General features: G+C 38.7%; 1 protein-coding gene across 1 annotated transcript in view; it reads left to right on the top strand.

Moving 5' to 3' along the window:
• The window catches only part of LOC117427468 (metabotropic glutamate receptor 4-like), a 139,960-nt gene that overhangs the window by 56,540 nt on the left and 56,916 nt on the right, over positions 1-26,504 (top strand). Inside the window, exon 3 of the mRNA XM_059004062.1 lies at positions 8,362-8,578. Coding sequence (XP_058860045.1) covers positions 8,362-8,578 — 217 coding nt within the window. The remainder of the gene's footprint in view (positions 1-8,361; positions 8,579-26,504) is intronic.

The following is a 26,504-nucleotide window of genomic DNA, read 5'->3' as shown; positions in this document are numbered from 1 at the left end:
GCTGCACTGTGTGTGGCTTCTGGTGTTGAGCAATACTAATTCCTTCTCTCTTTTGTTGTTTACCGTTCAGTTTTCACACTAGTGATTAATTGGTATGGTTCCCCTTTTTGCTGTTCTTTTCTACAATGGCATGGTAAGGGACACAAGAGCAACAGCAATATTATAATAAGCCAATGCTAGAATTGTACACATTTTTAAATTCGACACACTGACGGTATCACACATGCTGGGGTTTGCTAAAGATTATTCTTTGGTATTTCAATGCTAACCCACTGGTATTTTCCAATTCTTTTTTTTATAAGGGTCATTTCAACCGCATAATACTGGGATGCACCATCGCTCATCCACCAGTAGCCTTTTCATATTCCCATTAGATGCCCCCATCCCTGCTCAGCGTGGGCCATCGACTGAAGACATTTGCATTCATGATCAAAAAGGAACCCTTTTAAACAAAGAAAGTAGAACGGTGTTGTATAATGGAGCTGCAGAGATTATTCACTGTACAGAAACATCTTCTGAAACATTTTAGAGCTTCGCAGCAGTTGATTAATGTGCACGAGGAACCCTTGCTTCCTATCATTTCCATTTACAATATATCAAACCTATGAAATAATTATCTAAAAGCCTCCATTGACAACTTTATACCTATTATATCTTCTGTATGGTTGTTCTGTCAAGCCAGGCATTTACCCAAGTGACTAGAAAATGTAAGGATTTTGGCCAAATCACTATGAATTGCATATAGTAATTTGCCTAGTTTTGTAGCATCAAGGGGAAGATGGATGTAATTAATGGTCTAAGGTGGAAGTGTGGTTAAAAACCTTGGTTCGAGTGGTAGCAAATAATCAAGGGATGCATTTTGATAGAAGGTTTGTTTTCTGTCCCGACAGACAGTTGAAGTAGTTGTTTTTTCTATCGATCAGAGTACAGGAGCAACACATACAGCATTCTTATTAAGCTAAAGTCTGTGCAGCGTTTGGGGGCAGAGATGCATAGTCTCCCATGTCTGTTTTGGCAGCTTCTCTGTTTCTCCTGAATTCACGACCAGCATGGAGTGAAACGGAGTGACAGCAGCAGAGAGGAAGCTTTGTTTTACCGTCAACTGAGTTCTTTTCTTTATAATTTTCTGAACCACTGGGTCTCATCAGCAAGCCCTGGCTGATCTCTCAGTGGAACCCCAGGTATCTCTGTCTCTGTCTCTCTCTCTCTCTCTCTCTCTCTCTCTCTCTCTCTCTCTCTCTCTCTCTCTCTCTCTCTCTTCCATCAGCCTGATTAGACAGCACTGGTCTGCCACAGCGCTGGGGACCTGGTTATTTCACAGGCTGTATATTAGTAAATATTATTATTAAAGGTGTTCAAGATTATTACCAGGGAGTAACAGTTTTACGGTATTTGTGAGCTAACCTCAGTTATTTTTGTAATTACATCTTGCCATGGAACACTTTTACCTTTTGACAAATTCACAATTCACTTCTCTCTAATAGTTATGTGCTGTAACATGGACAATTCCTATGAAAGTTTAATGCTAGTTCTGAATTGACCACACTTTTTAACATGGTTTCATAATTACCATGCTTCATAACGCTTCCCCAAGCCTCTAGTGCTTTATGATGCTGGTCTGTGCTTAATTCCACTACACTTCACTGCACTTTTACTGTTGCGTACTGCACAAATCTTCTGTTTGGTCCATGGAAGACATCTGGAAGTCACATTCATTATTTCTACCTGTAGGAATTATTTGCAAGATCGTCTTCAGTTGCATTATGCAGTACATCTGATGCATTTATTTCTGGATGAGAAGTACACATTCTCTTCAATTTAAGACTCATGTTCAGCATGCATCTGGGAAGCATGTGCTTCGGGGATCTTAGATTGGCATTACCAGAGCTGGATTGTACAGTGGGGTCCATCAATATTACATTGCCTGACATGTTACAGCTATGATTAATAAGTCTTCCTAGTAGTAGATTGAACTAAAAACATTATCAATTCAGGTCTTAAAGAATTCCCAATGATTCAGCATCAACAGCATGACTAGATAACACATCCCATACCTTCACTACTCTCAAAATCAGTGTGGTCTTGGATATTTAATGATTTCATACCCAAATCAGATCTTCTTCTGGAGATTTCTTTACTAGGTATATTTGCAATTCTTCAATCATCTAAACAGAACGGGACAAAGTGTTTACTCCAGTCCTTATTTGAAAGATGAAAATTCTACAGTGATGCGCATACTCTATGAGACAGTCATTTACATGTTTGATACCAGTATTGTAAAGTAGGTGTATTTCTCCTTTCACAAAATGAGCAGTTAAAAGGCCACAGTAAACTCTTTGAAAACATAGCCCAATGTGTTTAACTATCTGTAACTGCTGTAAAAAAAATACAGTTTTGCCATTCTGTAATTATAGCGCAATTACCAGCTTTGGAGCATGTGTAGGAGCTATTTGTATGCAATTGGGACGAAATACAGAGGAGAGAATTACTGAGGTTAATTATAAACTCCCGCTTGTTTTTTATAACTCTGGAATGCGGTATTCACAACGGTATCTGCAGCCACATTAGACTTGCCAGACATCGGAGAGGAATTCTGGGTTATGTTTTGTTTGTTTCCATTGCTGGTAATTAAGGCACAGGCTTCCATTTAACTCAGGGTGGAAGGAGGACATATTGTGGAAAGTGGGTTTATGTGAACAGAGTCTGATTGGAACTGGAAATCTGAGTTTCTGAAAGTGAAGAAGTCTCCCATGTCATTTGCTTTCTGGCGGCTTTGGAAAAAGGTCTGGTATTTTGTTTTTTTTTAACTGAGACTGACATTCCCGTGCAAGGGTTATTTACAAACATTATGGTAGTGCTGAAACTGCCTCTCCTTTAAAGGGGCAAATGGTGTACAATGGTTCTCTGGCCTATCCAATGTCTGCCACAATGCACAGTAATTTTACCATGGTATATCTCTGTAAATATTTAAAAAGGTCTTAACTAATGTTTCTGTACTAAATTAATTTGTTGTGACAGTTTGAATGCCTGTTGTCCTCCGGGGACCTCCTTGAAAACAAGACACTGTCTCATACTGTATATATCTAGAGCGTCCTCCCTGTGAGCGAAAGACTTAAATAAATGAATAATAAATGTGTAGCTTGGGGACGGAGGCGATCCCCTCCACTCCCTAGTTAACACGGAGAAGTGGCCATCAATTTTGCATTTAGTGTTATCACTGAAGTATGATTTAAGATCACACAGTACAAGGCTACCTTGCTATGCTGCTGTGGAAAAGCCATACAGGAATGAAACCTGACAGATGGAAGCACCAAATGACGATTCTAGGACCTCCATGGGTTTTGTTGCATTAACTGTCTAAGAAAGCTAAACACGTCTTGCCTTTTTTATGATGTTTGAGCTCATTCTGAATGAGCTGTGTTTCTCTACTATTGAGATTTGTCTGACATATAACCATTCGGTATAACAAATTGTGAAAATGTAATCAATAATTTCAGTACGGCGTTGTGCATTTGCCATATCGAACCTCTGCAATTTCAGGGTCTTTCTGAACTGCATTTCATCTTTGCAGTTCATGTGATATTAAACTAAATTCAATATTAATTAAGATAATACCCTTGAGGTGTACAATTAATGTCCAGCTGGTGCCTGGAGCTCCAGTGAGCACGCTGCAAGCACACAACAGTTAAAAATAGCAAACTGGGTTATAAATAGGGCTTCTAGTTTTCATTTTTTATTTTCCATCTCTCTCCCTCCCTTTAAACCTTAATTAATAGTTGTTAAGCCTTAACTGAATACCAGATTCTTTAAATTAGCGATGCACTACTAGAAACTAACGCAGTGGAAATTAAGAAGATGAATTTGGCGATTAGAGCCAGAATGAAATGCAGGTTCAAAGAGAATCAGGGGAGATCAATGCACGAGGTTAAAAAGAAACAACTTTCCTTTGGTAATTAGTGTTTGATTAAGAAAGCGAATCGGTTCAAAATATGTTTAAAGGGACATCATGTGATCAAAAATAAAACCCGAAAACCAGAAGCCCTAGTTATAAATCATTAGATTGTCAAAGTTGTTCAATAACAATTACATCTCCTCCAATTCTAAGCTTTAATGATGGGCTAAAAAATCGAAACCCTGTCCAAATTTTTTTCCCAACAAGTCACTATTTTTTCTATGGCTTGATTTAAATCTGCTGCAAATTCACTCGAACTCCAGAGAAATAGCTGCTAATCCCATAATATTCCATTGCCATTTACGATGACTCTGGGGCCATTGTTATCTGTCTAACTGGAATATATAAGCTACAGTATAAGAATTCTTAGTGTTACTAATTCACAACCATCTTTTAGAGTGCTATATCCTTCATGAACCTTTATAATGTACTATGATATTATTGGAAAGATGAAGCCATATTAATGGTCAGTACTGTAGTTTCTCCCCAGCCCCTGACTCTCTTGCTCCCATTCTGCCCCAGCAGCTCATATTTTCAATACTGATCAATGCAAAGTGGTGATTGTGGGAAAGGTCGGATGTGTGTAGGGTTCGACCTTTGTCTTTTCATTGTACAGGAGCCGATCTCTTTGTTCACGACTCGCTGCCTGGAACCAAAACATATAATTGATTTCCTTTTCTTTCGATGTTTCTGCATGGCCTCTGGTCACCTGCCTCACAGGTCACAGTGTGCACAGTGACACAAGGCTGTGGCTTCTGCCTGGCTTTGTTTGAATACAGAAGGGGCTTTCGATTCAGGGGCTCTCTTTAGTGTGAGTGGTTGTAAAAACTCTTTAAAACAAAACACAAAAAAGTCTGAAATATATTGCAAATGGATTTGCCATATAACTTACATATATGGTATTAACATAACCTAAGGGACTCTACAGCTGATGCATAGTTCACACACCCTAGTCTCTGTAAGTCGCCTTAGATAAAGGCGTCTGCTAAATAAATAATAATATTAAGGTTTACTGAAACACACTGCTGCCCAGTTTTTTTATTTTTGATTAGGACATGCTAAATCACTCTGTCCCCCCCCCCCCCCCCCCCGCCCAATATATTGAGATTTCATTGGGTGTTTTAAAAAGAGGTACATTATAACACTTCATCATGCAAATATATGCTAGCATCACCAGATAGCCTTCTGCATTATTCATGTTCTACTGAATCCTTCCGCTGCGCAATCTGTATTTAAATGACACAACAAGTCTGTACCAAACATTTGAACCAGGGCTTTCGAAAGGAGACCCATATCTCTTGTTTCATTATTTATAAGTAATTTAATTTGGCTGGTGTTTTGTTTCTGGGTACTCCTTATGTTTGGTTCACAAGTCTTGTCACATGCTGTGCTAGGATTCAGTGATACAAGATAATATGCACTCCAAGAGCATACCACTAACTATACGAGACATAGGAGAACAATAAAATACTTTCTTCTTTACAGGGATGCCTCGATAGACTCAGGAAAGCTTTCTGTCTGCCTGTTGCGACTCAAATGTTCAGCTCTGGAACAAACACAGTGCTTTTGGAGACTTGCTATAGATTCAAAGGTGAGGCTTCAGCCTCCTTCACTGAAGCCCCTGGACCTCATTTGAGGGACTCATACAACAATTTGTACATTAATGTTCCAATAGATTTATAAATTCTACACTGCATTCACAAAGTAGTTAGCACAGACTAGTGAAGGTTGTGAGCCCTGCCTTTGGTGTGCACTGGAAGCCATACAACAAAATACAAAAAGAGATATAATATTTCTACAGACCAGCACCGAATGGCTCTTTACATGAATCAATAAAACATTAGAAATCGTGGAAAAAAATATTTCTTAATGGGATCCCTAAGCCTCTCTGGCCCAGATTTGACACCTATAAACTAATAAAAAATACAAGCCAATGTTTTCCCTACCAATGAAAAATGGTACAGTAGTTACATTTGGATTTTCCATCCAATCCATACGTGACTTAACCAGATTTTCTGAAAGCTGTCATGTTCTCTCAATGGGACGAATTGATAATCTGTCTCCTTTGAGAGTCTGACCTGATTACATTTTATGGAATAAAACAGAGTGGTCCCATCTGACGATAGCTTTTCTGCTGCCTATGGCTTTACAGACCTGCTTCCTGAGAGCATAAACATAGAAACGGTAATACTTCTTTATCTGCTGAATTTTATTCCACAGTACTTTTTCATTAACGTAATTGTATTTGGGTTGGCAATTTCACCGATTTAAACCGTGGTGTTTTTTAGCATTCATTTCTGCTTAAATTGGTCCCCCACATGTGAGAAGCATAGACACTTTGACATAGAGGTTCACACACTACGAAGTGAAAAGATATCTTTGGCACAATTTTGTATGTGTAACTGTTCATGTGTATGATAAGCTGCTCTGCCAAGACTTAAACATATATGCATTATAAAATATAGCAGAGATTGGAAACTTAAGACATAGGAGCCTATGTACTAAGAGTCCTGCATTAAGTTGCGCATGCACAACAATGTACAAAAGGGAAATGCCCAGTGCATCTCGAAAAATGTGCATGTGCAATCATAAGGGCAATGTTATGGCTCTGCAGCAAGATGCTCCAGGGAATATGCAGATAGGTCATTAGCATCTCATTGACCTCTGAGATGCTCCTGATTACATATGCAGACCAAATGCGCCTGTGCATGATGATATGTACTAAAGTGAGCCTCTAATCGCTCCACTACTTGCACATGCTTAACTTTGTGCCATTTTGGACTTGGTGTAAATGATGTGACGGGGCTATGAAAAGGTGTGCTTGTGTGAGCGTGTTCTCCAGACAGAGATCAGTCATGAAAAGCCATGACATACAGTATTTCTGTCATGAGCAGATGTGGCAGTAACATAAAAATGGCATATGCCATGGCCTTTAATGAGATTTCTTCTTTATACCAAGAATGCATACATCAATAATATACTGTATATGCAGATTTAATTTTGTTTTAAACACATGCCTTTGGGGGAAATAAATGTGAAGTCCCTGACTCAGTGCCTGCATTTGTTTGGCTTAATTCATTTATGAAGGGCTATATTAAAAATAAATTGTATATTTTATTGTAATGCGGTCAGTGTTTTCACCATCGCTTGTCACTCTAGACAATTCTGAATGTTTTTTGACAGTGACAAAGAAAAAATCAGCCCAGTAGTCACTAGTGACGACTGCACCTGTTTTGTATAATTTGTTTCATTTTTCAATAAATGTTAGTAGTTAACACACAACTGTACAATATGATAGAGAGCCAGATAAAGCAGAAGATCATACTACTAGAATCTCTATGGAACTATAAAAAATAAGCGTTCCATTGAGCTCAGTGGTTCTTGCTAATTCTGCATTGTTCTCATTTGCAAAAAGAGTATCTCCAGGCAGAATGTATGTATTTTCTGAAACAGATTGTGTGTACAGTACTGTAGTGACTATATCTTCCTTACAGGGAGAGGAAAGCAAACAGTTTTGTTCAAGGAATGTACAGCTAGAATTGTTTTTGCACGTTTTATCATTGTCTGGTATTTATGATGTATAGTAATAGAGATAGTTTAACAATGGTAATGAAAATTAATACATAGTTGTAAATTGAATGTTTAAAATATTAAAAGTGTCCCTATCAAAACCTTCATAGTTGTTTTAAATGATACGCAGTATGCAATATAATGCATTAGCGTTACAGGGTGTTGAAAGTTTCTGTAGCCACGAGAACGCTCTGTTGACTGTCATGATCCCTTTGCCTGTGTGAAAGGGTTATGACAGTATTATACTGGCATAGGTTACGCATTTTCGTGCTGTGTGACTGGGTAGTTTAAATCATTTTTTTAACATCTCTGAGATGGCTCAGTAGCGGCATTTGTGTGTACAAGGGGTATTGGATACGGTGCCAGGATTTCAAGCAACAGCCACACAATTCCCCCTTCAGCCAAATCCAGAGCCTACACTGTTCTGATGCGTGGCGCATTCACTTCATTTAAATACTCTGACCCACATTCAGATGCACAGGTGCAATTTTCAGCACTCCGCAGTTAATACATAGCCTGCAACTTTTGAGAAGTGCACATGCGCAGCTCAGATTAAATATGCACCCGCATCTGCCTGCTCTTCGTACATAGGCCCCACAGTGAGCAAAGGGGATATGATCTGATAACAGTGGAAGATCACAGTAACTCTACTTTCCCCACATGGGTGATTTAATGATCTGAGAACCAGAATGGTTGCAAACAGCATGCAATAGCAAGTGAAGTATAAAAAGCAATCAAGCTACTCAGTTATAAATCTGGATGAAGTCTAGTACAGTCGGTCAAACTTAAAGGCTCTTCTGAAGCATGTTGTTTTTTTCCCTTCTCTTTGCGCTCCTCAGATCCCCCAGGTGAGCTATGCGTCGACAGCCCCTGAGCTGAGTGACAACACGCGCTATGATTTCTTCTCTCGGGTGGTCCCGCCCGATACCTACCAGGCCCAGGCCATGGTGGACATCGTCAAGGAGATGCGTTGGAACTACGTCTCCACTGTGGCATCTGAGGGCAACTATGGAGAGAGTGGCGTCGATGCCTTCATCCAGAAATCCCGCGAGGACGGTGAGTCTCAGCTGCTGGTTTAGCAAGGCTTTGCCCGGGATAATAAACATTAGCGCTGCACAATCTGATTCCATTGATTGCTCCTTTGATCATTCGAATTAGAGCTCTCCACCAGCCACAAGGTGAAACAATTGTCGTTCCAGTTGAGGAGATTTTAAGAGCAGGACAGTGTGGAGTGAAGCTAAGAAAATATATGTTCAAAGCTCCCTGTGAACCTTTACAGAAATATCATTCAAGGTCACTATCAAGTTGTTTGTCTTCGAGTTTTGTATCATTTAGTGTGGATTTCTCAGAGTACAGCATTGACTCATGATTTATTTGTGAATAATGGATGTGTTAACAGTTCCCAGACCATCAGCAATGGTAAATGTCGAGGTCTAAAAGGCAGATCAGCAGTGACACTAAAACAACACGTGCATTTACAGGATTGGGATGGAAAAAAAACAAAATGTAAATGTGACATTTTCTGTACAAAAATGTGGGTTACAGCCGGCCGTTCAATTGTTCATTTCCAATGAATAGCGCTGTGAGAATTAGAAGGGGCAGGTGGTCTTGAGAAATTATACCTGAGGCATGGGGGTGTCAATGCTGCCCTCTAATTAGACTAATGAAATGCTCAATGCAGGCACTGGAGCTCATTATAAACCACAGTTCAAAATAAACCTTACCATGCTGCTGTAAATCCTGACTAACTGATGTACTGGATTCTGGGATTCATTTCTGTTGAGTCAATTCAATCTGACCGTACTGTCTTCTGGGCAGCAGCGGCACTGGGGGTTGATTCAAGTCTGTTTGTACGCATTGAGAAAAGTTTCTTTTTAATGTGAATCATTCACATCTCATTCTCATTACATGTTGGAATACATGAAAACAATTTCTGCTTAATGGGATTCTATTGTCTGTGCCAAAACATAAAAGAAATTGACAGCAGTATTTAAAGGAGCTCTGCTTGGCAGAAAGCTTGTGAAGAGCTGCGTCAAAATGTTTGTTTTAAAGGACATGTTAATTGCGATAAAAATGTGCTTCTTTGAAAAGACTGAGCCAAAGCACGCCTAAAATGAACATACGGCTCGCCTTGACTGAGGTAAAAGAAAGAAGTGTATGACTTATTAGAAGTTTATTATGCTAAACTGTTAAGATAACTTTTTCATTGCCACAACACTGGAGATTTCATGACTATCTTTCCCTAAGCTTTAGCATTGTGCAAATTCATACCTGTTTTCTTGTTTAACTCTTTCTACTCTTGTTACTGTATGGCAATGCTTGTAGTGGCTTGCTGTTATACTCACTTTGTGATGGTGGTCCACTATGAAAGGCGCTATATAAAATAAATATTGATTGATTGATTGATACAACCATTTGCATTATCACGCTCTCATATAACATCCACATTTCCCTAATTTGCCTTAGAGAGGAACTATTAAAGAAAGCATGACTTTTTTTTCTCACCAAATGTAAGCTATTGGAGCAATATTAAAATGTTACCACTCCCACTGGCTTGTACCACCGTGGCTCCATTTCCCCATTACTTTTCCATTGAAGATAATTCGGAAAGGTTATTCCGTTCATAAAAACTACAACCTTTCAATGCAAGCACACAAGCCTCACAGCAATGATTCTGCAGGCTGCAACCAGCTGCTATTACTGCCAGTTTTAGTCCTTCCATATCTACTACATCTTTTCAGATATATTGCTGCAACTAAATGCTTTTCTGTATGAGCACTGGCAGAGCATAAATAAACTAAGCTGGGGCTGAATCAACATGAAGGACAATTACGCCTCCTTTGAAATATACTAAATTAAAATGACTAGCATTGCTGCACTGTGGGTAGCTACAACGCTAGGGCAGGACAGAGCAGAGCAGTTGTAATTTTAACCAAAAGGGGAAAAAAAACAACAACAATAATAATAGAGTTGATGACTATAGCAATTACTCATGAGTAAATTACAGTACAATAGTTTTTCTTCTCCCTTTTCTTATGCAGTTGAGCACTGTAAAGCAGATGAATGTAGTAATTAAGTGAGTGGAGTGTGGCAGTGAGTTTAACAGGCTGTGTTTGTCTTGTCAGCTCTCCTGGTTGGAGCAGTGGGCTATAGACTCTCTTTACTCCCACTGCATTCACGATATGCAATTCATGCCTGTTGTTTTTCTGAAAGAATGGGCTGGCTTTAAGGGGATGCTTTGTCTATATTTCCATAATATATAATTTCTTACATGTTTATACCCTGTTAGGTATGTTATTAATCTCTATTGTTGTTTCTGTTTAGATTTTCATTTACAATGCCAAGCTTATTAAGAATTCCAGATGCCTCTTTTTTTTCAAATGCGTCTAAATGCTGAATTTCTGTGATCTGAAAATAAAAACAGACGTGTGCAACTGTAATTTCAGTCCCCCTCTGAATATGTGATTTTGTATAGATGTTTGCCATTCACAGGGAACAGAAATTACAGTTGGACACCCCTAGTGGTCATTTCAATAACCACCGGACTTCAGAATCCTGCTTTATCGTTGAAAAAAGGACCTTTTTCTCCGGGGTATTTTTAAGCTTGGCAAAGGATCATAACTTGTAAATACAATGCAGAATGGTTGAAAACACACCTGACAAGGTATCACCTCATCGTATGTATTCTGATAATGTAGATGATGTAAAGTACACCTATAAGTAGTTGCTTTCCCCAGTGAATTGGACCCTGGTCTTTGCCTCAGTCTTGTTTCAGACAACCCTAGTGACCCGCAAATTGACATTAAAACCTGCAGACCCGCGACAGTCATTGTACAACCCACAAAATAAAACTCATAGGTAAGATCCCATTTCAGGTCAATCTTGGCTGGTTCCTGGCCTCACACAGCCTGATTGCATCTTGACCTATAGCACATTAAGTGATCTGTTGCCAGGAAACCGCAGCATCTTCTACCTTGGTAGCGTTATTTTTGAAATATTGATGTGCTATAATTTATTTTACTAGCATTTATCCTAAATATATTCCACAGGAGAAATATAGTTAGAAAGAACCATTTATACTGACTTGCACAAATTGAATAAGCTGACAATACCAGTGAATGATAGTTTTCAGAAACCTCCAGAGCACCACAAAAAAAGTGATTTAATATTTTACAAGAGATGAGAAACAGAGAGAGAGAGAGAGGGGTGGCAAATGGCAGACACTAAATATCAGGGTAAAGTAAGCGCAGTGCAACAAATATTGCAAATGTTTTATAATGCAATTCTTTATTATGTTTGGTATCTCATAACTTGATGAACATATAAACCATATGAAGTGTATATTGACTGACTACCTGAGATTTAGTTTTACTATGATAATAACTGTGTAATGAATATACAGGATATCAGTTTTACCATTTATCCATGAGGTTCAAACTGCTTATTCAGGTTTTATAAATAAATAGATGCTTAATAACTATGTTATAGAGTGTTAATAAAGCATGATAGATGGATTATAACCATGCAATAGCCATATGCAGAATTACAGTTTTATAAAGGGGACATTTTTAGCCACCTATTGTACTTTGGGATGTTTAAATGTAATGCTGCCTAATAAATAAATAAGCTAATAAGCTGCACCTTAATATAAAGTGTTACCAACAAAGGTATTTCTTGCACTAGCCAATAGAAATACACAGTGGCCCATTCAGTTAATCTACTGTAATCAGACAAGTTTATGACAGTCATATTTCTAACCATGCTCGGCAGTCTCTTTAGTGTCTGTCTTTAAAAGTAATACCTGGAGAGCTTTAATGATTAAAATGATGCCAGGATCGGGATCCCTTGCTGTTTTAAATCCATTGAAGAGACCTTATTCATTTTTAAGCAGAACTATACCAAACTTTGATGGTTCTGCATTGGTAACCTTGATGTATGACAGTGACCTTGACACTATAGCAAATCATTTAAAAATCTATAATAGGAGGGAAGAGGTTTATCAAGTTGTAGGTTTGTAATGGAATACCCAGTGATCGGCTATACCAGAATGTTGACATGGTTTTTATTGATCACTGCATTTCTTTAAAATCTGGAAGACTCTGGATTTTCAGCCCTGAATAAAGGCTCTTCACCCCTTGCTCTCCCTCGCCTCCTGCCCCCATTTCCATACCCTAAGGAAATGCACTGTAAAGGACCTCTTGGTCACACTCTGCTCTCCAGTTGAGCACAGCAGCTGTTTGCCACAGAAACGCTGTGCCAGGAAAGAGAATTTCTTCATTTTGTGTGATCGACAAACCCAGCATTAATCACCACATTGCTGTGACCTTGCTGAGCTTTAAGTTTAGTTTTCTCTTCATTGAAAATTACCAGACAGTTAGATTTGTTCTTCTATAATTGTTTCATTATCGCTGTTCGTGAAAGAAGCACAGTATGCATAGACGGATTAAACAGAAGCTTAAAATGGACGTGTAGATATTAAAATGATATTAATTCAGTAGGAAACTATTAAAGTGAAATACAATGGTTATAAGATATAATTTAAAAACGAGTACCACAAATTACAGTAATAATGCTTGGATAACAATCGTCTGCCAGCGAGCGTGCCAGTTAGAATCACATATTTTACTACATTGTAAATTATTATTATTTATTTCTTAGCAGACGCCCTTATCCAGGGCGACTTACAAGATATCACATTATTTTTACATACAATTACCCATTTATGCAGTTGGGTTTTTACTGGAACAATCTAGGTAAAGTACCTTGCTCAAGGGTACAGCAGCAGTGTCCCCCACTGGGGATTGAACCCATGACCCTCCGGTCAAGAGTCCAGAGCCCAGAGCCCTAACCACTACTCCACACTGCTACCAATGACAATATAACATGTCCAAATGTGTTACAATGTACATTTTTCTGTAGGTTCTTTCTGGCTTCGAATCTTGATGAATCCTCTAACATTGTGTCAAACAGCTGAATTGGGTACAAATTCTGGTACCTATTTATAATGGTTTTTAATTGTTTCTACATTACATTCACTGACCCCAAGCTCTTTTGTCTGTATTTTAGCTAGTTTGTTATTCATATATTTGTATATATATATATATATATATATATATATATATATATATATATATATATATATATATATATATATTTATTTCGACATTAATTAAAGTACTATATACTGTATGTATTTGCATGTTTTCAATCGATTTAAGTTTGTTTAGTAAAACAACAAAATAATATTAATAGCCTAATAAATATAACAGCATATTAAAATAACATTAATGTGTTTGTACATATTACATTATGTAAAAATATAGATATGTACATACGCTTAAACAGTACAGTAGTAAAATCCAATGAATACCTAGCAAGCTTTTTGTAAGTCTATCCTACATATAATCCAGTACAAAACAAACCATGCTGATGCATTGTAGGTTTCACATTGATAATAAAATATTATTTAAAATTGAAACTAAATTAGTTCAGCATATTTTCTTTTATCTCTGTCTCATATTTTTATCCCTGCTGCCACCAGTAAGTAACTCCTTCACTTGTTGTCAATAGAATATATATGGTGCACAACTTCAGACCTGTTGCCATCCAACAATTTGTATGCTAATTAGAATTTTTCTGACCAGTATTTTTGTTTCTAATTAGTTAGTAAATAGGGCGTGACACTTTGGGAAATACCATGCACAATCTTCTCAATTTTCAATTCTGGCCAAATTACCGCCCTTAATAAATGAGGCCCTTAGTGTTTATATTCATGAATCAGGTTACTTCCTCTCCGTTTTGTTCATTCATGATGAATTTAAGTGGGGGCAGGTGTGTGGTTATCAAAATATCCCAGGAACTCTTTAGCAGCTCCTGCATTATTCAGCACTAGCTCATGTGGAACTAATGATGCTTATATTGAAGAATGATATACCCGTGCTTCTATATGATTACCAAAAGTTGAGTGGAGGAGAATTGATTTAAGCAGGTGAAAATTGTAAAGTTCATGTAACTCTTTTTCTGGCAAGCAGCTGTTGTAGGGGGAAGCTTTCAAGCACTTTTCACCGAGTTGCTCAAATCAATATCCATTTAAAAAACGTGGCTAATTTCCACAAAAAGTGCCTATTGAATCCAAAAACAGGGCTAATTTCCACAAAAAGTGCCTATTGAATCCAAAAACAGGGCTACTTTCCAAAAAAAGGGGCTGATTTCCAAAAAATGTCTAGGGGCTAGCAATTATGTTTAAATAGTCACAATTGATAACAATGGTCACCTACAACATATTGCTTGTTTCCAGAAAAGTCTGGTGTTGCACAGGCTAAGGGGAAGTGTTATTTTAATACATTCAAGGGTATGAAATTTGGTTTAAGAGTCATTCAGGGAAAACGGGTCTGTCACTGTGGAGTTATATTTGTCGTTATGTTTCTTCAGACTTGTCATATAACATCTATAAACACCATTCTGTTACTTACCACAGTGGAAGTGACTTGCTCATTATAACTGTAGTACATAATTAACTGATTTTCAACAAAAATAAAAGGGTGAACCACCAAACACTTCTTGTAATTAGCTACTGAATCTATCAGGAGAAAAAAAAAAAAAAACAAGTGGAAAAGGCCGTCTTAGATCCTTGCCAGCGAAATCTAACACTGAAACTGAACTGAAAGGCCATTAAAGAAAAGGACGACTAAATTATGCAGCAAGCTTGTGGTTTACCATTCCAAGACTATGTTAATTGCTCTTTTCATGCAATCTGTTTAATGCGTAAATAATGGTGTTTTATGTAAGATTGTCTCTTTAAGCCCTCCAGCTCTTTTGCTGGTGTTGTTTCAGTATGAGGAATAAAGGAAATTGCTTGTGCAGTATAGTCCTCAGGTTCAGATCACACACATCAGCCCCGGCTCAGTCTTTTGAAGTAGCAACCTTATCAACAGTGAGTCTTTCTGTATAGTTTTTTGGCTGCATTGCAAGCAATACTTTTATTTAACCAGAAAGTTTAGAGCATAGGTCTGCTGAGATGTCCTAAACGACTGCAGGGACATTAAAACAACGTGCTTGATCACCATCCAATCCAATCCAATCCGGCAACAGTAAACATGAAACCTGTGCTGTCATTTACAATAGCCATTACCATTTAGCAATACTGTTATGAACGGCTATATAGTATGTTCTAAATGAGGATTTAATTACAAAGTGGCATTATATGTAGTAGTAAACACATGTGATAGTAAATTGTAGATTTTTTTAATTGTCTCATGTAACTCATGGAAATGTTACAGAATTACATGTGGTGCTTCTGGAGTGCCCTAACTGTAATAAGAGAGCTTAAGATAGCCCTGTGTGTCTGTTAAGTATCTACATCGCTGGCAAGATGGTTCTCCTATGTGGTTTCTCGATTTTAGAATTTAGTACTTCTGCCAATTGTCTCTCCCTGTTTTATACAGTCTCCTTGTGAAGGAACTCATCAATATTTGCTAGTATACCAAATGTCCCTGGTAGTAAGAAACAACTGTAAATGCACTCACTTCTAGCATTTATAATCTCATATATATATATATATATATATATATATATATATATATATATAGGGGGGGGTCCTATTACATATGATAATGAGTGTTTGCGTGTATGTGTGCGGGTGTCCCGCTGAACAGTTTCCAAACGTTGGCAAGCATGCTCCTGTTATATACAAGACAAAGGGACAACATTCCCAAAACTCACACACTGTAGGTAGGTACCATACATTTACACATTTAATAGTCATTTCCATGAATAATATAATGCATTGAGTACATGCATTAAATAATGTAACAAAAGTTAATATCCACTGCGTAGTTAATATCCACTGATTTTGATTTGGTTTTGACGATTTTGAAGTCTCCCTAAAAAGGTTGGTAGTCAGCTAGTAAATATGAATTTACACGCATGCTACGCATACTCTGACACATTTCAATCCCACAGCATGCACAGGTCCTTGTGAACAGTTCCACCTTTCCCAAGAAATTCCTGTTGACTCCGGACTGCGAGCCCATTCCATCACTGCTCTATTTGTCGTCTCTGTTAATAATTCTATTACTTGGGAATGTCTTGCTCGACTCTATGAATTACAATGATTTCCTAGCTGGGACTGATGTAAAGAATACATTGTAGTAAAGTGGCCCCAGGCAGTAAGGCACTCTGCTTATACACCATCCTGGTATTCATGATTATTATTGCAGGGAACTGAAGTCAGTCACAGTAACGTGTGGCTCTGTGTGTGTGTGCAGTGAGTAATGGGGTCTGACTGAAAGATAGGTGGAATGAAAAGAGCTAGATTAATTCATTCAAGCTACATGGCGCTCCATAAAGCAGGCATCGTTAATAAAGCAGGCATGTTAATAAGGGCGGCCGCACCCCTACACGAAAATAATCTGAATTCATTCCAGTTTGTTTAAAGACACCTGAAAGAAATACAGAGACAATCAATATTAATAATTATGGCTTACTTATAGGAAACCATAATTGCACAGTGATGGCTGACTATTAAGAAACCCTGTACATCAATAGATAATAGATCAGACAATCACCTTTTGAGGAATTCACACACTGTTTACTACCTACGGTGTATAACCCTGCAATTCAGTAAATGTAATGCACTAAATATGGCAATTTGAGCTAGCATACAGATTATTGCTAAAATGTATTGCTGTGTGAGGATACAGACCATCTCAAGCAGCAAGCCAGCATCAAACCACTGAATTCCAGTTTCAGATCCTGGAGGCAAACATTGCTTTACGCAAGCAAAATTAAATTTACTAACTGGAACCAATATAATTATTTCCCTGTCAGATAGATCCTAATGTGAAGCTTTCCAGTGTCCAAGAGAATAATAGGGAGCTATACATTATAAATGTTTAAAAAAGCGGAGTGGTGACCCCATCTCTTCCAAAAGAGATCAATCACAGCCGGGATACCTGCAGTGTATTACACGGAAGAAACCAGCAATGCCAACCCAATGGATTTTCAATGAATGGTGGTCCTGGTATGCAAGAAGCTGCATTGGACAGTTTATCGAGTTCCTGGGTGTAGAAGAGGAAGCTGGCTTGGTTGTGGGATCGGTTCCCCAGGGCTATGTGGGGAATTGCTGCGGTGAGGGGAATAAAAATAATTGTACATTCTAAATTGGGAAGAAAATCAGACACTGAATTAAAAAATAAATAATAATAAATAAAGCAAATCTGGCATATCTTCGCGCAAGTGTAAGTGTACAAGCTAAAAACAGACTATGAAAAGAAAAAAAAATCTGAAAGTGTAAAACCAACGCAATCTGATGTAGCTATTTTGACAGCACAGATAGTGGCCTCCTGGTTCACAAGATTGAGAGAGAAAGAGGCAAGCGTTGTCACATACCTTCAGCTGAAATTAGTCTTTGAATAAACTGGCTTTAAAAGTGCTTTTTAGCACCATACTCTATCTCCCCCCCTGCATAATTTATCTGCCTTTTCACAAGGGCTTGGGTGGGGTGGTTACAGGGAACCTGCGACGGGCAAGACTGACTGTGCAGGGACCGGGAGAGGACAGGGCTTAAAGGGGGTTTGTGAGGGTATTGGTCAGGATGACGGGGGATTCAGAGCGAAATTCAAACCAGAAAACTAGAGGGATGTTCCCTGTATATTTCTTTATCCATGTAAGGTAAAATATTTTTGAAATACTACAAAATAAGCAATGTTTTTTGTAATACGGTATGCTATATAAAATCTATTCCATCTAAATCTAAATTTGCAAATATATGTCTTTTAATAAAAAATGCACACTGTCATATTTACAAAACATATGAGCTTTCAGTATAGGTGGATACAGCTTTTTACTGAACTAAAACTAAACCTTTTTTCTTACACTTTCCCTACCTCTTTCTAACCCTAAAAATATTAGATTGTTAAATTGTTCCTGTGCTTTACGATGATTTGATTGTGCTTTACTACACTTTGCTATGCGTCTACCATGTAATTGTGCAGTACATTCCTACTTCTTGTGCACATGTTCTGTTGGTGAATTTCCCTTGTACACCCTCACACAAGTACAGTGTCTTACCCCACAAATCAGAAGCCGATTCATATTTGTGTCTGATACAATGCCAAATGTGATAAAACCTGACAGCGGAAAGGAAGAAGTGGCCTTTTAATAAAAGATTATTTGAATATGAATTCCGATGCCTCTCACAGCTGTCACCATGGCAACTCAATCTGCAGCCGACTTTGAATGGCTATTTTATTTCCACTGGGATGTGTATATCTGTATTTTTACCAACTGACAAAGCCACTGGTGGTGTCACTTTTGCATTATAGTATTGCAATATGAACACAAGCCTATACACTGGTAACCATTGGGCAGTCCCATGCTATTACAGCAGGGTCACTGTACAATCCCGCTGCTATGTCAAGTGCATGTTGTTCTACCAAGCAGCAGCCACTCGAACTAGCTGAAGAATAATTGCTCAAGGAGAGGTTTGAGTCAAGATTCAATTACCTTTTTTTATAGGAAAGTCACAAAGTGCATTTTTAAATGTTTGGCGGAATGAACTTCATTGTAGTAACATTGAGCTGGGCAATCTCCTGGTATTAAAATAGTACTTGATTGAATGTTAATGACCTAATATAATACTTCATATTTCTGGTCATTAGTGGCAGGTACAGAAACTCCTCTACTCTTTTTGTAGCTAAGGTTGCATTGCACCAAGGCTGTAGCACGGATTGAATCAGTGGTCTAGTCGTATAAGGGTATTTATCAAACCAGCTTCACGGCGGTGGTCAGCTGATTTAAAAGACCACAGCCATTGCCAGTCAAACTGTGTTTCCCAAGGATCAATATCAGCACCATTATCATTTACAACCCTTATTAATGACATAGCCCCTAGCTTGTAACGAGTTATATTCTTCTCGGTGCAGACAACACAAGACAGTAGCTCACATGGATTGGTTTCTATTGATTGTTCTTGTCCTGGTCTCAATGAAACTCAAGAGCGGTTTATATTAAAAACACCCTCTCAGACCCAAACTGATGCCTACCCCTTCTATAGAGCTGTGTGTATTCTGTAATCCACTGATACTTCACACAAGAGCCATCATTTTCAACAACTTTCCCAGAAGCAATTTTAATGCAGCAATCGTTAAGTAATGGTCACATATTCCTCCAAAATCAATCCTTGATAGACTCATCACATGTGATTGGTGCATTCCTGGCTGAACACTGTGACCCCACCCCCTATTGAAACTGTTACGGCTCTTTTCTCTGGTCCAAGCCCTGTATCATTAAATCTTTAATGGACTTTCAAAATGAGCGTCCTTCACTCCCTGATAGCATTAAATATTAACCTTCCGTCTTGTTCGTCAGCCAGTGGCAGTAACGGTGCATTAGCTAAGGTTAGTGGAACTTTCCCTTGCATTGCAAGCAATCTGACAGGTTATAGCAATCATTGCATTTCTATTGCTGGGAATGCAGGTCTGCAAGCTCCAGATGCACTGCGGCAAGTATTTCCATGGATCTCGTATTCTTTACTAAATGTTATGGAAGGCTGGGGGTAGGGGGCTATTGGTGAGTTACTGGCAACCATCAACCCTGTGTCATTACAATCATGCACACAGCAATGGGGTGCCCAGGAACACTACATATGGGAGCCAGGTGCACATCACATTACTGAAATGCTGTAATATAAACCCCAGTCACATCTGAAGCCAAGCAGAGTCAAGTCGTTCTGTAATACAGTGAGGGTTAGACTTAAACTGAGAAAACAAATAGGTATCAGCTGAGTCCCCCACTGGGTTCTGTTAGTCAGTGACTCAGAAGGAAGTTGAGCGACAGAAAGGGCATTAGCCAGTGGGAAAGAAATGCTTTGGAGGGGTTAATGTTATTATAAACCAACAAATTGCTATTATAGACCAGCATATAGCTATTATAGACCAATATTCAGAAGGGATGAGCATCAGATTAATTTCTGGCCCATATATCCAGCATTATTGTAAGAGTATAGATTGAGTAAAGGCGTCCTATATACGCAACCAGTTACTGAGGAAGGTCTGCAGTGAAAACTCTTTTTAGTTTCCCAAACTAGCATTAAAGCCACATCGGTGGGTTCTACAAGGGCAATCAATGGTATGCATGCTGTGCTATTATAAATATCTACGGCAGGAGTGTATGGGATATATCTGCATGGCCATTTGTGGGTAATATACTTTGTACCACGATTTAGTCTGACTCAAGTAAAACACTCCTTGATTCAGAATACCAAGACATGAGCATTGAACTGCCAGTCTACGTTATCCCGGTTTAATAATTCAATAGACAGAATCGATTTGAATTTGCAATCTCAACCGGCTTTACCATTAAAAATATATTATTTTATAAAATGTATAATGTATAGAATACTGACGTGAGCTTGTAACCATTGGTTTCAATTCAGGAGTTTAGCAATGGTGCATTCTGCTGCTGCTTGGTGAGGATTCGTGGCACTTCCACAAATTGCTCTTAATCTTGAAGCGAAAGTCCTTGTGAAGTCTTTTCTAAAGCCTGTTCCTAATCTCTTTGGCTGGCTTTCAGCACAAGTGCTGTAAGCAGTGTTTGTTTCTGTCACGACCATCTTCCTTTTGACAATTTAGTTCCCCTGCACAGCTTATGCCAGGAAAGTCCTAAATTGATTTGGCTGCGCAATTTACACATGGTGTGAGTGAGTTTCTAAGCTCGACTTTGCCTTTGGAAAGTGGTGTTCCGCTACAGGAACTCTGGCCAAGCCAAAGTGTTGGACTACAGAATTATCTATAGGAATGCAACTCATCCAGACATTAACAGTTTTCCAAAGCCCAATTGGAGGTCCAATTTGTTGCCAGAATTTCTAACAAAGAATTCAATACACTTGATTAATTACTGCATTGCGCTGCCAGTTCTACAGTACTACAAGGCTAATGATAAATGATACAGTATATCCAGGATAAGAACAGGTTATCGGTAGGTAATTAATTTATTTCAATATCGATACATTCCCCCAACTACAGTACTCATATTAAACCCATCATCTAACGTTAGTACATCATGAATCATGAATTTAAATAAAAAAAAAAATCATGTGGCAGTTCATATGGAATTATCTTTTTTTATTATTAGAAGAATAAAGCTTACAGTATCTCAACACATAGTGTGTTGCTGTCGTGTTGTAAGTAATTCTGTATTCAGGTTCAGAGTGAGCTTCATCTGGCTGCCACTGTAATTAGACTTCCGTTATTTATCCAAAATGTCAGGCCCCCCTTCCTTTCCCTGGTCTATGAAGTCCTATTAAAAATGAACTTTTAAACAGGGTGTTATTTATTCATCGCTCTGTCTGTCAAGCGGAATAACAAATCGTGGCTGGTTCAGCCTGTAATTTCTGCTGTCCTTAACCCTAAATGATCCCTTTCCGCATCAGTCTGTTCTTTCAGTCATGGGAGCGACTTCCATCTTTGCATGACAAACTCTGTCAGATGTGTTTCCCAGTCGCCAGATCCTGCAATCTGAACACCAAAGATCTGTGTCATCTCAAACTGGTCTGCAGGCAAGGCTCTCCTCTGCTGCTTGAAAGCAAATGCAATGTCAGGCTAAAGAGATTAGTAGAATGAGAGAATTTGTTAAACCACTCTTGGGCCCTAAATGTTTGATAAGTCCAGGAATTACAAGAGCTGCTGATGCTAATTCCTAGAAGGGGAGAAGGGAATGAGCTAAGTGCGCTTGCCAAGTATTAAGACTAGGGGGTGTGCTGACACTTGTGCTTTCTGAGTAATTGCCTTTAAGAAATATTTGCCAGCAGGTAGTAAATAAATCAAAACACATGTATTGATTTCAAAACAAGAAAAGCATTGAGTATTAGTCAATAGCTATTAACTTCCACATTGAGGGGTAGATGTACTAAGATGGGCCAGTCGCAGCGCAAACATGCCGCAATTTGTATTTTTGTTGCAACAATTCACAAAGTATACATTTTGGCGTATGTACTAAGAGAAAATATGTCAATGAGGAGAGCTGCAAGATACTAATTTAAATATCTGTTGCATCCTCTTAGCGAGATCTCTAGCATTGCGAGAGTCGTGCTGCATTTTTTCAAATAAATAGCAGGAGTTGAGTTGTGGTTTGCTGCAGCAGAGGGTGTCCGAAGGATAATGTCTCTACACCACTCTTACGTGACGCTGTGTTTTTCAAGTGTTTTGGATACGTGGCTACTACATTTGTGATTAGTAACTGAATCACAAACCACCTGCACATTAATAGAATAGGTGTGTTTCCTATTCCTATACAGATGCTCAGAATGAGCTGGAGGGGTTAGCAGCACATGTGTGCAGTCTATTGCTCCCAACACGTTGGGGAAACCAGAAATGTGATAGAAATTTGTTTTAAAGGCTTGTAAGTATACCTTGCTTTTAGGGAAAAATAGGTATTTGGGTGTTCGCCTTAAATATGAATTGAGCACAACTGGCAACGCACAAGAAAAAGCGGACTGGCAAATACCAGCAACAGCTGCCACCACAGTCCCTGAAAGGACCTCAAAGCAAGATAATGCAGGGTGGACAATAGTTTGACCACTGCAGGGATAGCATGGCATCTCTTGGTGTGAGGCTTCAGGTCATCTTTTAAACAAGACAGCAGCTCAACAATTATGTGGTTGCCAAGCCTGAACCTGTGCTTAATTTGGTCTTCATTTAAATCGTAGAGGGTAGTGCAGGTATGAAATACCCTCTTCTCTTCACATCCTACAAATTACTCGTTCTTGCTGAAGACAATCTCTCCTTCTTGCTGCGATGACAATGGCCATGGTTAGGGGATTGTGTTTTTCATATGCCTTTTAAAGGTTTGCTATTTACGACTGTTTAAAACATGCTTTCAGAAGTTCTTAACAAATTGATGCAATTGTAAGTGCTGCAATCGTCAGCAGCTTTAGTACATCTCATTATAATATTTGAGAACCCTCATTTGCACTCCACCACATTTTTGCAAATTTATGCAGGAACACCCATAATTACATATTCATCTAAGGCTGAACCTCAAAGAAAATCTGCTGTCACAAAGCATTCCCTAAAAAGTCACTAACAGCATTGCACATGTTTAGTACATTTCACCCTAGACTTCCGACTCGTTTGCAACTGGTTTGCAACTATTGTGACAGGCGCAACACTTTAGTGCATCTACCCCTGAGTGTTTCAAAAGCCGACTGGAAGCAAATTGTCCTCTCATTGACATTTTTACTGCTGTACCGCGGGGGTAAACTGACAGTAAAAATATATTGCAAAACTAGCAAATGCAACTGATTCGTCATGTAAACCTAAGAACTTCAAATTCCTGAAAGGCAATTGCTCAGATGATAAGAGTATTGGCACACCTGTAGTTAGGACCACTTGAGGAGCTGGAAAAAGAGAAGGCGTGTCCATGTGGTTAGAGCGAAGGGCCAGTGAGGTACTGTGTCCTACTAACGTTGAGAAGTGAGGCACTGGGAGGTAAAGCCTGTGGCGTTGCATCTAATTCAGTTTATTTGAACAGATAATATTCCAGTTTCAGGTTTTCTGTACTACATGAACAGGTATAGGATATATTTAGAGAGAACATTTGTGAAAGGGAGACCAGGTCTGCTGAATCAATACAGTTAAGTTTCACAAATTGTGCCGCAAGTTTAACTATAGAGCCTTGCTGTGGAGTCCCCCAGGTGAAGTTTTTCTGACAACACTATTAGAGCCTACAGAATTAATGCAACCTTCCTGTGTTTCGTATGTGGCTAAATAAGGGCAAGTTATTTTACATTTCATTCTACTGCATTCTATTGCATGCACCCTGCTATATAAAGAAAGCAATGCATTTCCAGGGGCTTCGTTCTTGAGGGACTGGAACCCAGATCTCACTGATTTCCATTAAAAAAAGGAATGAATCTTCTGTGTTGACTCCAGAATCCATTATCAGCTACCTGCAGGGAGCTGAGGATTTGAGTAATCAGCAGTTAAAATCACAAAGAGGGCCAGGAGCAAACTGTGTTTGGATTAGCAGGGAGGCAAAGCTGTTTGAAAGGTATTGTGCTGCTGTTGCTGCTGGTTGAGTTTGGCTGCCATCACTCAAACTCTAAATCCATTTGTGTTGGCTGCACTGTACGAAAAGCAGGGTTATCTATTTATTTTTTATTAAAAAGTTATATAATAATAATAATAATAATAATAATACTAATAATAATAATAATATCTTTATTTTTATATAGCGCCTTTCATAGTGGACCACCATCACAAAGTGCTTTACAGAGGTAGGCTGTGAACTATGCATTATACGCAAAGTCACTTACAATTAGGGTTCCCACCTCTGATTTACAAAAAAACAGGACACCAGAGTCATTTCATACAAAAAAAAAAAAAAATTCATATACTGATTACATTTAATGTCCCAGGAAGTCCTCCAGATTTCCCAGGACAGCTGCCTCAAAAAGAGAACAACCCAGAACGGGTGGCAACCTTGCTTACAATAGAACATTGATTTAATATCTCATCCACAGGATGGAGCACAAGGAGGTTAAGTGACTTGCTCAGGGTCACACAGTGAGTGGTAGAGGTGGGATTTGAACCAGTGACCTTGTGGTTATAAGCCCTGGACTTTAACCGCTGGACCACTCTGCCTGTTTAAGAACAAGGAGCACCCAGAAAGAAAGTGTTTTCTTTTGTATTCCTCATTAGGTTTCAGGCTGGCAATGCTAGAGATCTGAGAATGGATTGTTTAGACTAGTGTTATTATTAAGGTGCAGGGTAATGATGGCGCTGGGGAGCGGAGCATGGAAGCGTTTGTGTACTCTGTAACTGAGAGCGTTTTAAGGCACATAAGAGGTGTAACTGCCGTCATTTTAAAAGCCATTTCCTACTTTTCATTAGCTTTAGTACCATTTCACTTTGACCCCGAGCACTGCCTAGAGTGGGATCAAGTGTGCATGAGACCAGATATCTAGCAGCAGTCACGGTTGCAGCACTACACCCCTCTACTTTGCATATTCAGTTATTGTGTACGTGAATGATCCATGACACTCTGAACATGCTTCAATGAGAGCTCCTACCCACTCGCCCACACCACAGTAACTCAGTGTCAGTGTTGTGATCCAGCTCGCATGGCACAGCATGGCCACAGTGATGTTTTCTCTGATTGCCTGGAGCATGTTCCAGACATAGGGTACCTGTCATTCCCACTTGGAGTCCCACTGCGCTGATAGCAGGACAACTGAGGAAAACTGACTGGCACCACACACACACACACACACACACACACACACACACACACACACCCCTACAGAGCAACAGTAATATTTTTATACAATCGTATACTAAGATGATATTAAATATACATCTTATACCAGCAAGAGAGGTGGTAGGTTTTCCTTCATTGAAGGTAGCAAAGGGATCTGTAACTGAATGTGTAATGTAGTCTTGTGACGCATAACCAGATGTTGGAGTGCAGTTGATATATGGATACATGACAGATCAGTGACTGCTATATGTTAGAATAAGATGGCTACCATTAATACAACAATAGAGCATAATTAGGTTGTTAGATTGATTCATTCATTCATTTTGGATTGACTGAGTACCCTGTAATGACTCTGGAATCTTAAAATAAATAATTAGGTAAATCTAGACCAATGTCTTAAGGTATTAGACAAATGGTAAAGGCATTAGCTGAGAAAAGAACAACACAAAATGTTTCTGACTGACAGCATAAATACAGTGGAACTCTGTTTATCCGCGTGCTTGGAGCGACATAGGACCACGGATGTGTGAAATCCGCGGATAAATAAGATGTCATTGCGTGTGACTAGAATGCATGCATAAAATACAGAAACTAGTAATGTAAACCAAATTAGCGTTTACTGGAGATGTATGCAGTACAATATATTACAAAGACACAAGCACGTTTTAAAATGAGTTTACTTTGACAATGATACTTCTACATTGGCAATAATGTACTGTATTTC

Source organism: Acipenser ruthenus, chromosome 29 (assembly GCF_902713425.1).
Source record: "Acipenser ruthenus chromosome 29, fAciRut3.2 maternal haplotype, whole genome shotgun sequence".
Taxonomy (NCBI): Eukaryota; Metazoa; Chordata; class Actinopteri; order Acipenseriformes; family Acipenseridae; genus Acipenser; species Acipenser ruthenus.
Note: the sequence above shows the minus strand (reverse complement) of the source record. Positions and strands in the feature narration are given on the sequence as shown.